At 42.3% G+C, this 12,544-nt stretch overlaps 1 protein-coding gene across 6 annotated transcripts in view; it reads right to left on the bottom strand.

Annotated features, from left to right (window-relative positions):
* The window catches only part of LOC142663298 (catenin delta-1-like), a 77,185-nt gene that overhangs the window by 12,420 nt on the left and 52,221 nt on the right, over positions 1–12,544 (bottom strand). For all 6 annotated transcript variants that reach the window (XM_075841875.1, XM_075841871.1, XM_075841874.1 and 3 more), the window contains 4 exons: positions 11,326–11,453; positions 1,876–2,026; positions 1,538–1,721; positions 965–1,079 (listed from right to left, as the gene is read on the bottom strand). In XM_075841875.1, coding sequence (XP_075697990.1) covers positions 965–1,079; positions 1,538–1,721; positions 1,876–2,026; positions 11,326–11,453 — 578 coding nt within the window. The remainder of the gene's footprint in view (positions 1–964; positions 1,080–1,537; positions 1,722–1,875; positions 2,027–11,325; positions 11,454–12,544) is intronic.

The raw sequence follows: 12,544 nt of genomic DNA on the forward strand, positions 1-12,544 counted from the left end.
AATGGAAGGGTGGGAGGAATTGGAGATATTGACATTGTTATGTGATAATCAATGGGTATTGCCATAATAAATTAGCACTTTAAAATGAGCACAATGGCATCTTATGTACAATATTTCTAGAGGATATACTTTGTTTTAGACGCATTTTTTCCATTGCATTTTTTCATGGTTGCATCAATTGTCTTGACATTCTGCACAAAAAAAAAAATGCTTTTGGAACATCCCAGGAAGAGGCTGATCTCAGTTGTGTAAACCAGAATATAGACAGGAGTTTTGTTAGCAGATCCAGACAATATGTCTATAGATCAGACAGGCCTGATATCAACCAATCCTATTCTACAAAGCCAGCCCTCCACCCCAAGGTAAGGTACAGGACACATCTCTCCTCACGTGCGTGCGTGCGTCCCCGCACCGATCACATACTGATGACTCATCCGGTGGATAGGTCATCAGTGGTGCGATAGTGGAAAACCCCTTCAAGACTATTTTCATACTGCATTTGCGGAGTCCCTCTGAGTTAAACGTCGGGAGGTATGGGCATATACAGTGAAATACATCGCTCATAGGCTGATATGTTAAAGAACGTATATAGCACAGTGTATTTCTTTTAATGGATTCCTCTGTATTGAATAGTGCAGCCATATGTGATAGCGCTCCATACAACAGAAAAGGAATACCAATGTACACCAGTCCGATGGACAAAAGGACTTTCTTGGCCTCGGTCAGGTGAATCCGGCGGATCAGGTGAATCAGGTGGATATGTTTGATGTATGTGCCAGGAGCTTTCCCAATGCATAGGGCAAACGAACACTACAAATGCAGTGTGAAAGCATTAGAACTCCATGGTCAAACTAAAACGTTACAAAGTCAGCTGTATTGAGCATCATTAGGAGGCCGGCTTGTGGTATACGCACACAAGATTTGTCGCACAAGTAAGTAATGCAGTTCTAATCATCACCAGTACCTGAAAGTCACTCTTCTTCCAACCTTCTTTCTCTAGTGGTCTCCGGAGCTCCTTAAAACCCCACACAGTCTGTAAGCAGAGACCAGCAGCACGAATCTCCCTCTCGGAGCGTCCACTACGAACAGAGTAAAGGTCAACGTTAATTATAGAATTGGTAGAAATAATGATTGTGGCTATGTTCATCCGTGGTTTTTTTCTCGCTGTGGTAGGAAAATATATTACTGTAACCTGTACCTTAATACAGAAAAACACAAAAATACCAAAATTTTTTAAAAATGGAAACCTGTTAAAATGACCCATTTAGCCATATAAGATTCTAGCATGAAACCTATGGAGAATGTATTTTTAAGGCTGGAGATCGAGATTTACAATTTACCCTACAGCGCTACGCAGCAACAAAGTGTCACTCCTGTGGACGTCACTCAATTCTAAGTGATCATTCTACATGTTGCGAAAGGGTTAATATTTACAGAACTGGTCGCAATTTTAGTAAAAAATGCTTTTATTCTACATCAAGGACAGGTAAAAATAAATAAATCCGGATTCTGGATTGTAACGCCGCAATGTACTCACCCTCCCTTGTTAATAAGTCCAAGCCTCTCAATTCCTTGGCTCTCTCGCAGTTTCTTAGCGGCCTCCAAGTTGCCGGTGAGAACTTCTTGAATAGTGCTCAGTATAGCAACCGTTGTATCCTCTGAAACCATAGGAGACTGAGAACTGGGTAGACGCGCCACCAGGCTGCTCAGAGCATGTTTACCTGAATGCAATAAGGGGGAGAAAGTAAAAAAAAGGAGGAAATCAATTTCACCCAATCTTCCCAACAAGCTTTGTCCGCTTGAATTTTATTTTTAATCATGTTATCTTCTAATATATGGTAAATGTCTGGCATGTATCACATCCCACTGCCTCACCTATCAGCTCTCTGTTCCGGCCGTCTCCACAAAGGTTGCGCAGTGCTCCGCAAATGGCACGTACAACACGCTCACTCTCATGGGTCAGATGATCAGCAAGTGACGACAGACCTTTCTCCTGACGGACAGCAGCACGAATACAGCGGCCATACTGCGAAAGCGCACACCACAAAACGTCAAACATAGTGCAAGCACGCTGACAGTGTATACAGGAAGCCAAATAGAGAACACACCAATCCTCATCCAAATACACAATATAAAAGAGGAATAACAGGTAGTATACACAATTATGGCTGGATGCTGTGGTCTCATGTATCACGCCGTATTTAGATATCTGCCGACCAGAGTATCCTCAATAGGCCACATTCTCAAAATTTCCTTAGTACTACACAGGTGAATGTGGTCAGCACAGTAACTCTATGGGATTTTCTTAAATCATGGCCTCTTGGGGGTACTGAAGGTCTTGAGTGGGGAAACACCGGTATAGACCACAGAAAACAAAACAAACTTTATAAAAATCACAAAGCAAATGTGTTTGACTCCATTTTTGATACTGATGAGTAGATCAGCTGTAGTCTGCAGCAAACGTTCACTGAAGCGCCGCGAAAGGAGAAATAAGCATTTCGCAGCACCTATTGAAATTTAAAGAGGATCTGTCATTTATATATGCTGCCCTGGTGGCATAAAGTAGTGACGGACACGCTGATTGACACTTTTCTCTCTATTATTGTGCATAGGGAGAAAAATATCTATCAGCAACTGGGGTGGGGGGGGGGGGGGGGTAGTATGAAGATCATTGGACTCAAGTCCTCCCCTCCATTGCACCATAACTAAAACTAAAAAGTTAGTTCTCAAACTATGGTGCTTTACCTAATAAGTGATAGACCAGGCAGCATAAATATAGGACAGGCGTGCTAAGCGCCGGATGTGTAATGCATAGACGTGCCGAGTCCCCCAAAACAAGAGAGGCTCCTTGCCCTGGCTAATTATAAAATTCGGAATTCCTTTTATTCAAAAAATAGAATTTCTAAATCAGACTATCCATTTAAAGTACAAATCGACCTAAGTATTGCCAGACGACAATAACATTTCTGGAGCTCAGAATCTTCAACTCCATACGTTCTGAGAAAATGGTGGTTAGTCAAAATTCTGAACGCCAAGACTGAAGGCCACGTGAGCTTGTGCTTTAAACTCCTTGTAGCCTATTGAAAGTCTTTAACGTCCTGCAGTTAGGAGCCGCGCACAAAAAACTGGACCTTAATAATATAGTATCAATGCAGCAATGTGAAGGAACATTGCAGACGAGTCAGAAAGCCGTAGAGCCAAGTAGGCAAATTTAAGAGAATGATATATAAAACGGTGAATGGATTTCAGGACGATGCACAAATTAAACAAATGAATTTTGCCATTTTTATAGAAAGTGAAAAGAGGAACGGCAGTATAGGCAATGAGAGTTTTATTAACGAGAAACCAGTGATTTGTTACAGTGGTTATGATATATGACTGTGCCATAAACCAGGACTTTAACCCGTTCCCTCTACAGCCACTTTTAACCTTCCTGACCGCCTCATTTTTCAAATCTGACATGTGTCACCTTATGTGATAATAACTTTGGAATGCTTCTACCTATCCATACAATCCTGAGAGTGTTTTCTCGTGACACATTGTTCTTTATGTCAGAGGTAAAATTTGGTCGATACATTCATTGCATAGTTGTGCAAAGCACACATTTTGAGACAATTTCACTTCAATGGGAGAAGTCTGCAATACTGTGAATCGCCGCTACATCTGTGTTGACGATTCAGTGAGCAAGTAGAAATTATGCGGAGCCAGCGCTCAGACTAGCGCTGCACCCCCTTCAAGACAGCTGATCGGCCATCAACTTTTAGGGACTGGAAAACCCCTTTAAGACAAATACTTATACCACACAAAAATAGTTCCGAATAAATATTTCCCATAGGTCTACTTTATGTTGGCATCATTTTTTGAAAGTCCTTTTATTTTTCTCGGACATCACAAGGCTTCTAAATTTAGCAAAAATCTCTAAAATTTTCAAGAAAATTTCTAAAGCCTATTTTTTTTTTTAGGGACCAGTTCAGTTCTGAAGTGGCTTTGAGGGGCCCATACATTAGAACCCCCTATAAACCACCTCATTTTTTTTTTTAAAAAAAGCACCCCACGATGTATTCAAAACCGCATTTAGAAAGTTTAACCCTTTAAGCGTTTCACAAGAATTAAAGCAAAGTAGAGGAAAAATTTACAAATTATTTATCTTGCAGAAATTCCTTATTTATTAATTTTTTCTGTAACACAGAAAGTTTTACTAGAGAAACGCAACTCAATATTTATTGCCCAGATTCTGCAGTTTTTAGAAATATCCCACATGTGGCCCTAGTGTCCTAAAACACCGGCCTCAGAAGCAAAGGAGCACCTAGCGGATTTTGAGGCCTCTTTATTCGATTTTAGGCCCCATGTCAGGTTTGAAGAGGTCTTGTGGTGCCACAAGGTAAAACCCACCAAAAATACCCCATTTTGGAAACTACATGTCACAAGGAATTAATCTAGGGATGTAGTGAGCATTTTGACCGCATAGGAGTTTCATAAATGTTATTAGAATTGGGCCGTGATTATGAAATATTTAATTTTTTTCATACAAAATATCATTTTAGCAAAAAAATAAAAAAAATAAAAAAAAGGCACCCCAACATTTGTATAGCAATTTCTTCAGAGTACAGAAATACCCCATATGTGGGCAAAACTATTTTGGCACACGGTAGGCCAAAGAAGCGCCAATTGGCTTTTAGAGTGCAGATTTTGCTGGATTGGTTTCTCGGCACCATGTCGCATTTGCAAAGCCCCTAAGGTACCAGTACAGTGGAAACTCCAAAAAAGTGACTACATTTGGCATACTACACCTCTACATTTTCTTAAAGAACAGTAAAAAAATAGTGTAATAACGTGTTAGGCCTCATGCACACGACCGTAAAAACACCCTTTATTACGGGTCGTAATTACGGCCCGTAATAACGGGCTCATAGACTTCTATTGGCGACGGGTGCCTTCCTGTTTTCTTACGGGAAGGTGCCCGTGCCGTTGAAAAAGATAGAACATGTCCTATTTCAGGCCGTAATAACGGCACGGGCAGCCCATAGAAGTCTATGGAGCTCCCGTAATGACGGGTGGCTACGTGTGTGTGCACCCGTCATTACGGCAGCGTTGCTAGGCGACGTCGGTAAATAGTCACTGTCCTGAGTGCTGAAAGAGTTAACTGATCGGCAGTAACTCTTTCAGCACCCTGGACAGTGAATTCCGATCACAATATAGAGCAACCTGTAAAAAAAAAAAAAAAAAAAAAAAAAGGACGTTCATACTTACCGAGAACTTCCTGCTTCCTCCAGTCCAGTCCCCCGGCCGTTGCCTTGGTGACGCGTCCCTCTCGACATCCGGCCCGACTTCCCTGGATGACGTTTCAGCCCATGTGACCGCTGCAGCCAATCACAGGCCAATCACAGGCTGCAGCGGTCACATGGACTGACGCGTCATCCAGGGATGTCGGGCTGGATGTGAAGAGAGGGTCGCGTCACCAAGACAACGGCCGGGTAAGTATGAATTTCTTTAACTTTTATTACAGAAAGGGCTGTCCCTTCTCTCTATCCTGCACTGATAGAGAGAAGGGTCTGCCGATTAGTGCAGTGTAATTTTGCAGCCAAAAACGTGCCCGTAAATACGGGTGGAATACGAGTGACACCGGACCCATATTTACAGGCACGGGCCCGTAAATACTGGTGCAAAACGTGTCGAATACGTGTGACACCGGACCCGTATTTATGCCAGTATTTACGGGTAGGAAAAAATACGGTCGTGTGCATGAGGCCTTAGCCAGAGACAATATGAAATGTTAAATACTTTTGTGACAAAAGTATTATAGGTATGATACCTTTATTGGCTAACCATAAAAATTTTATATGCGGCTTTGAGAGCACAGAGGCCCCTTAACAAATGAAGTTAACTTGCCTGAAGGAGCCTCTGCGCTCTGGAAGCTGCATATAGAACTTTTATGGTTAGCCAATAAAGGTAGCATACCTACTATACTTTTGTCACAAAAGTATTTAACATTTCATATAGATTTTCTTAGAATTGCACAATGAAAATGAAAATATTTGTTTTTTTCCAACACTACATAGCTTTTGGTTTACTTAATTCATTTTTTTCAACAAATTAAAAAAGGAGAAAAAGACCCCCAAGATTTGTAAAGCAACTTCTCCAGAGTATGGAAATACCCCATATGTGGGCATGCACTGCTGTTTGAGCACATATTTGGGCTCAGAAGAGAAGGAGCGCCATTTGGCTTTTGGAGCTTAGATTTTTGCTGGATTGGTTTCTGGGCGCCATGTAGCATTTGCACATCCCCAGAGGTACCAGTACAGTGAAAACTCGAGAGAAGGGACTTCATTTAGGAAACTAGCATTTTGACCCCACAGGTTATTGCTAAATTTATTAGTATGGGGCCGTAAAAATTTAAAATCATATTTTATTCCAGTAAGACGTAGTTTCAGCTAACAATTATTAAATTTTCACAAGGAATAAAACGAAAAAAAAAAAAAACACCCCAAATTTGTCAAAAATACTCTGTTTGTGGTCATAGACTGGCACACGATAGGGCTCAAAAGGAGGAGAAGCGCGCCATTTGGCTTTAGTGCAGATTTTGCTGGATTGGTTGCTGGCCGAAATGTCACATTTTTCCATAGATATGACATTTCAGTAGGGCTTGGCAATTATGACCTAAATCAAAATCACGATTAATTCAACATGTAACCTCGATTACTGAACGATTTAGGACACACCCTATTTTTGCATACACCGGCCCCTATTTGCATGCTATGCCATTGAATTAATATTTATCCCCAGAGTCTGCTGTATACTTCTGTATATAATATATCCCCTGACTGCCCCCACACAGTATATTGCCCACATACACCATAATGCCCCTATAACTGCCCTTCACACACTATAATGCCCCCATAACTGCACCCTACAAAGTATAAAGTTCCCCATAGCTGCCCCCAAGCTGTATAATGCCCCCACAGCTGCCCCGAATAGTACACACTCACCTAACCCCGTTCCAATGACGAGTGGAGGAGAACCCTCTGCTCTTCTGGTCTGTGCAGACCGGCGCGATGACATCACTGCCTAGTGTCCGGCGATACATAGTGAATGGTAGAGCAGGGATCTTACGTACCCCTGCTCTACCGCTGGATTCAACTGTATCTGAATCCTGAAGATGGACAGTTTAAACTGGGAAAAATTATTGATAAAACCGAAATTCGCAAGAGGACGTCTATTAATTGCGCTGTATTTCGATTTTTTGATTAATTGCCCAGCCCTAATTTCCGTGTCCAATATGTTGTACCTAGCTTGTGCCACAATGAAAAGACCGCTCTTTAATTATTATGCTGCGTGTACCGGTCTAATAAACACCCTACATGTGGCCCTGATCTTTTGATTAAAGAGGCTCTGTCACCGTATTATAAGTGCCCTATCTTGTAGATGTGATCGGCGCTGTAATGTAGATTACAGAGGTGTTTTTTTTATTTAGAAAAAACTATCATTTTTTAACAGAGTTATGACCTATATTAGCTTTATGCTAATGAGTTTCTTAATGGACAACTGGGCGTGTTTTACTATATGACCAAGTGGGCGTTGTGGAGGGAAGTGTATGACGCTGACCAATCAGTGACCAATCAGTGACCAATCAGCGTCATGCACTTCTCTCCATTCATGTACACTGCAGATAGCGATATAGCTATATCGCTATGTGCAGCCACATAAACACACTATAACGTTACTGCAGTGTCCTGACAATGAACATACATTCCCTCCAGCCGGGACGTCATGTCTATTCAGAATCCTGACACTTCTGTACCGTCTCTGTGATATTTACAGCATAGCATGCGTAGTCTCGCGAGATTACGCTGCAAACTGTCATTCACAGCGAGATCTCACTGTGCTGATCATTGCTGCCCATTTTTTCCCCACAAATGGTGCTATGAAAAACTACAACTTGTCCCACAAAAAACAAGACCTCATATGACGAAGTAAAAAAAAAAAAAAAAAGTTATGGCTTTTGGAAGGCGGGGAGGAAAAAACGAAGATGAAAAACAAGTGGTCTGGTCTTTAAGGAATGTAGATTTAGATTGAAGATTCAGCATGCTGGATTTTAGGTCTTCATCTTCACTTCTAAAACGGTTCTACTCCAAAATATATCCTTGCATTTTATGGTATTCTGGTCTATTAGAATGAGTGGACTCTCCAATTTTACTTTGAAGGGGACATGTCACTAGGTTTGGGATGAGTCTTCCAAACCTGCCCACGTTAAAACCAGCAGTTTCGCAATAGTTTGTAAAATAAATTTTAAGTTACTTAGACCAGTCCAGGGGAGGCATTGGGCACATGCGCATGGCGCACAAAGCGGAGGATAGTACACACTGCACATGCGCGGTAAGGCAAGGTGTACTGTTTTGGGCTTCATGCACACAATGTGCATGCGCCCGATGTCGGGCTCCGCTCACAACTTGTAAGTTATTTTACTATTGCTAAAACAGCCGGCTTTGAGGTGGGCATATTTGAACACTATGCTGTTCAAATATGCCCACATGCTGGTGATTTAGTGGCTTTAAAGCTTGAGACCGTTTCCCTTTAAGGCAGACAGATCAGCAATAAGCGTGATTCGTCGCTCCACAGAACACTTTTCCAGAGTCCAGTGGCGGCGGCTTTACACCACTCCATCTAAGGCTTGGCATTGTATTTGGGGATGTAAGGCTGGCATGCAGCTGCTCGGCCATAGAAACCGATGTCATGGGTTAATATGATGTTAATGCCAGTGGAGGGTTTGGAACTCTGAAGTTATTGAGTCTACGAGCATCAGCACTCGGCGACCCCACTTTACGTGGTCTGCCACTTTGTGGCGGAGTTGCTGTGGTTCCTAAACGCTTCCACTTAGCAATATCATCAGTCACAGTTGATTGTGGAATTTCTTCCTTCCTAGATATTTCACGAACTGATTTGCTGCAAGGGCGGCGTCCTGTTACAGTACCAGGCTCAAATTCAGTGATCTCTTTAGAATGACCCATTCTATCTCAAATGTTTGTAAAGACCACTGCATGGCGACGTGCTGGATTTTATACACCTGTGGCAATGGGACTGAATGAAACACTTGAATTTACTGATTGAGAGATGTGTCCCAATACTTTTGTCCATACAGTTTATCTTTAACACCTTCCCGACCGCCCACTGTCTTTTGACGTCAGGCGGTGCGGGTGCTTAGTCTACAGAGACGTCTTTTGGCGTCGCTGTAGATCAGGCTGATGAGCGCTCGTGAGAGCGCTCGTCCTCTAAACAGGAGCTGTAACTAACAGCTCCTGATCTTAGAGCAGCCTCCTGAACACAGCTGGGGTCGGCAAACATTCGGACCCCAGCTGTTTAACCCTTGGATTACCGCGGCCCGTGACCGCGGCATGATCAAAGGGAATTCCCCTCTTTGATTGCATCACCGGGATTCCAGTGATGCGATCAAACACTGGGGAATCCCTCTGCAGTCAGCCCTGGGGACCTACAAAGGACCCTAGGGCTGTCTGTTCCATGTGCCTGCTGTTCGGGCACACTATGTGCTGCCCGATCAGCAGCCTGTCTCATAGTGACACAGTGTAATGTATTAGCGTACAGAAGTATGCTAATACATTATAAGTAAAAAATAAAGTTATCCCTTAATGGGATTTAAAAAAAAAAAAAAAAAGTAACAAAAACAAATAAATAAAAAAAATCCCAAAAAGAGTCTTTATTTTGCATTAAATACACTTTATTACCCCTACACTAAATAAAAACAAAAAAACCTACGCATATTAGGTATCTACACGACCGTAATGACCTGAAGAATTAATCTAATGGGTTATTTAGCGTGAAACGTGAATCGGATAAAAAATAAACAAAAAAAACTTTTCCGAAAATCGTTTTTTCCTATATTCATGCCGAAAAATAAAAATTTTTACCCCCAAACTGTGGGGAAAAAAAATATACTATTTCTCTCGCATAAAACAAGGCCTCATACAGCCACGTCAATGAAAAAATAAAATGTTATGGCTGCTGAAATGCAGAGAGGTAAAAACAGAAAAATTGAGCTGGTCATTAAGGTCTTTTCAGGCCCGGTCATTAAGGGGTTAATATGGATAACTTAATTAAAAGTTAGGCCGGGTTCCCACGTAGCGTAAATGCTGCGGAATTTCCGCAACGTAATTGTGTGCGGAAATTCCGAAGCGTTTACAGTAGCAGCAAAGTGGATGAGATTTAGTAAATCTCATACCCCCGCTGCAGAAAAAAACCGCAGCGTAAACGTCAATAACTTGACCTGCGTTGCGGAATTTAATCACCCAACATGTCGATTTACGCTGCGTTTTTGATGATTTTCCAAGTAATGCGACTTTCGTGGCGTTTACACCGCAAAAGCCTCAAAGCCAGGGAAAAAATAAAAAAAATCACTTACCCAGAACGCCCTCCTTCCTGCAGTCCGGCCTCATTATCAGGACACTGTAGTAATGTTAGGGTTTGTGTATGAGGCTGCACACAGTGATATAACTATATCGCTAGTGCAGTGTAAATGAATGGAGAGGAGTGCATGATGCCGATTGGTCAGCGTCATACACTCCTCTGTACAACGCCCACTTGGTCGAAAGTAAAAGTATGCCCACTTGGGCATTAAGAAAGCTCATTAGCATAAACCAAAATCGCTCCCAACGTTGTGAAAATAGATCGTTTTAAATAAAAAGCATTTCTGTCACCTACATTACAGCGCCGATCTCCTTATATAGGAGACAGGACACTTATAATGTGGGGACAGAGACTCTAAGTTGATAAAAGGACATTAAACAGCAATCAGTGGTAGTAGATGATTGTGGAGATTGTGGATTGGTGCTGCTAACCCGAGAGTCTCTGTATTTGCAACAGCCTGAGATGTAAGGATTCTGTTACACAAACTAAGGACTTTTTCATCACGTAATTACATTTTGTTGGAACGAAGGAATGCTTAAAATAAACTCCTTTGGATTATTCTTCAACCAAGGTCTGTTTGTCCTTTTGGAAAATCCCATGCTTTACAATGAACGGCCAGCATGTAATGTTACGTTACACTCGCTGCAGGGGAAGTGTGCCCAGACGCAGCCCATCGCTGTGGGTGAGAGAAGTCGGACCGACACATTTTTAAACAGGGTTGGCTTTTGTGAGACAACCCTGTAACTTAAAAGGTTGAGTGACGTTATGCTAGAAAACATTTTCTATAATGTATTAGGTCTTTTAAATCAACAATCATGCAAACAAATCAGTTTTCATGATAAATTACAGGAACAAACAGAATAGCAAAAATACATATGGACAGATAAAGAGCGTGTCAAGGGCACTCACCGTCCAGCTGCCAGCACACAGGTTCTGAATGGCACCAGCTGCTGCTTCCAACACCGCAGGAGTGCGAGATAACTTAACAAGCGAAACGTAGAGACGCACAATCTCCGGCTGGAAAAGAAGCTCAAAACCTGCAGAAAAGAGGAGAGTGTGGTTACCGGCACTAAGAAACAACTAAGTAAAAGAAAATGTACAAGATTGAAAGCGTAACTGTACTAATGTCAGAGAGACCTATCAGAAATTTGGATCGGTGGGGGGTCCGGGTGCCAAGACCCGCGCTGGTGCTGAAACGGAGACGCGGGGCACTCAGCGGAGCGCTTTTTACCTTTGTTTCAGCGACTGTGGGGGCTTCTGAAAATGGCCCCAAAACTTCAGTAATGTCTCTAGGACCTCAAAAGTTTCTGGAAAGTACAATAACCAACTGGTTTTTTTCCTGCCACGGACACTTCCCATTTGTTTAGGCAAATATGGTCTTCTGCAATAAGGATTTATGTCAAATGTAGGTGGCAAGAGAATTCGATCTCTCAAACAAAATTGCTAAGCGAGCCTTGTATTTTTTTTTTTCATTTTGGTCTAGTTTTAAAAGCCAGAGTGGCGAAGGAGGAGCACACATCGCTGTCCTATGAAAGCCACTGGGCCCTTACTTTACTGCAGAAGCGATGAAAAAAATAAAATAAATCACTGCTACAGAGATGGACCTGGATGTAGGTCCGTGCATTCTGCACTGGTGAAAGCATCACTGAATGTTTTAAGTGAAGCGAGTAAGGCTGGGTTCCCACGGGTCGTGTAAAAATCACGCAGTGCATCTAACCTGGAACCTTCAATGCATTCTGTCCGAAAAATAGCACCACGTTGTGGTGCAGTTTTTCGAATGGAACTTCCACAGCGGAAAAAAAAGAGAGCTCTGGGGGGAGAAAAACAAAAAAACTATTTTGTGAAGTGAATTACGGAGCCATTCACTTCTATTGACAACAGGTACCTTCCCGTATATTCAGGGGAAGGTGTCCGTCAATAGAAGTGTACCGTAAAGGATAGTACGTGTCCTATCTTTTGCTTCTCAGGAACCGTTCTCCCATACTTTTATATGGGTGCACGACCCGCGGGTGGCTGTCCGTGGACTTCCAGGCCGTGATTACCTGCACGGCCATTTGCATAGGGCCTTAATGTCAGTTTGGATCTACAGTATTTAAAATCCATTGGGCTTCCAGTATTTTTGACCGCA

The sequence above is a fragment of the Rhinoderma darwinii genome, chromosome 11, assembly GCF_050947455.1.
Source record: "Rhinoderma darwinii isolate aRhiDar2 chromosome 11, aRhiDar2.hap1, whole genome shotgun sequence".
NCBI classification, from domain to species: domain Eukaryota; kingdom Metazoa; phylum Chordata; class Amphibia; order Anura; family Rhinodermatidae; genus Rhinoderma; species Rhinoderma darwinii.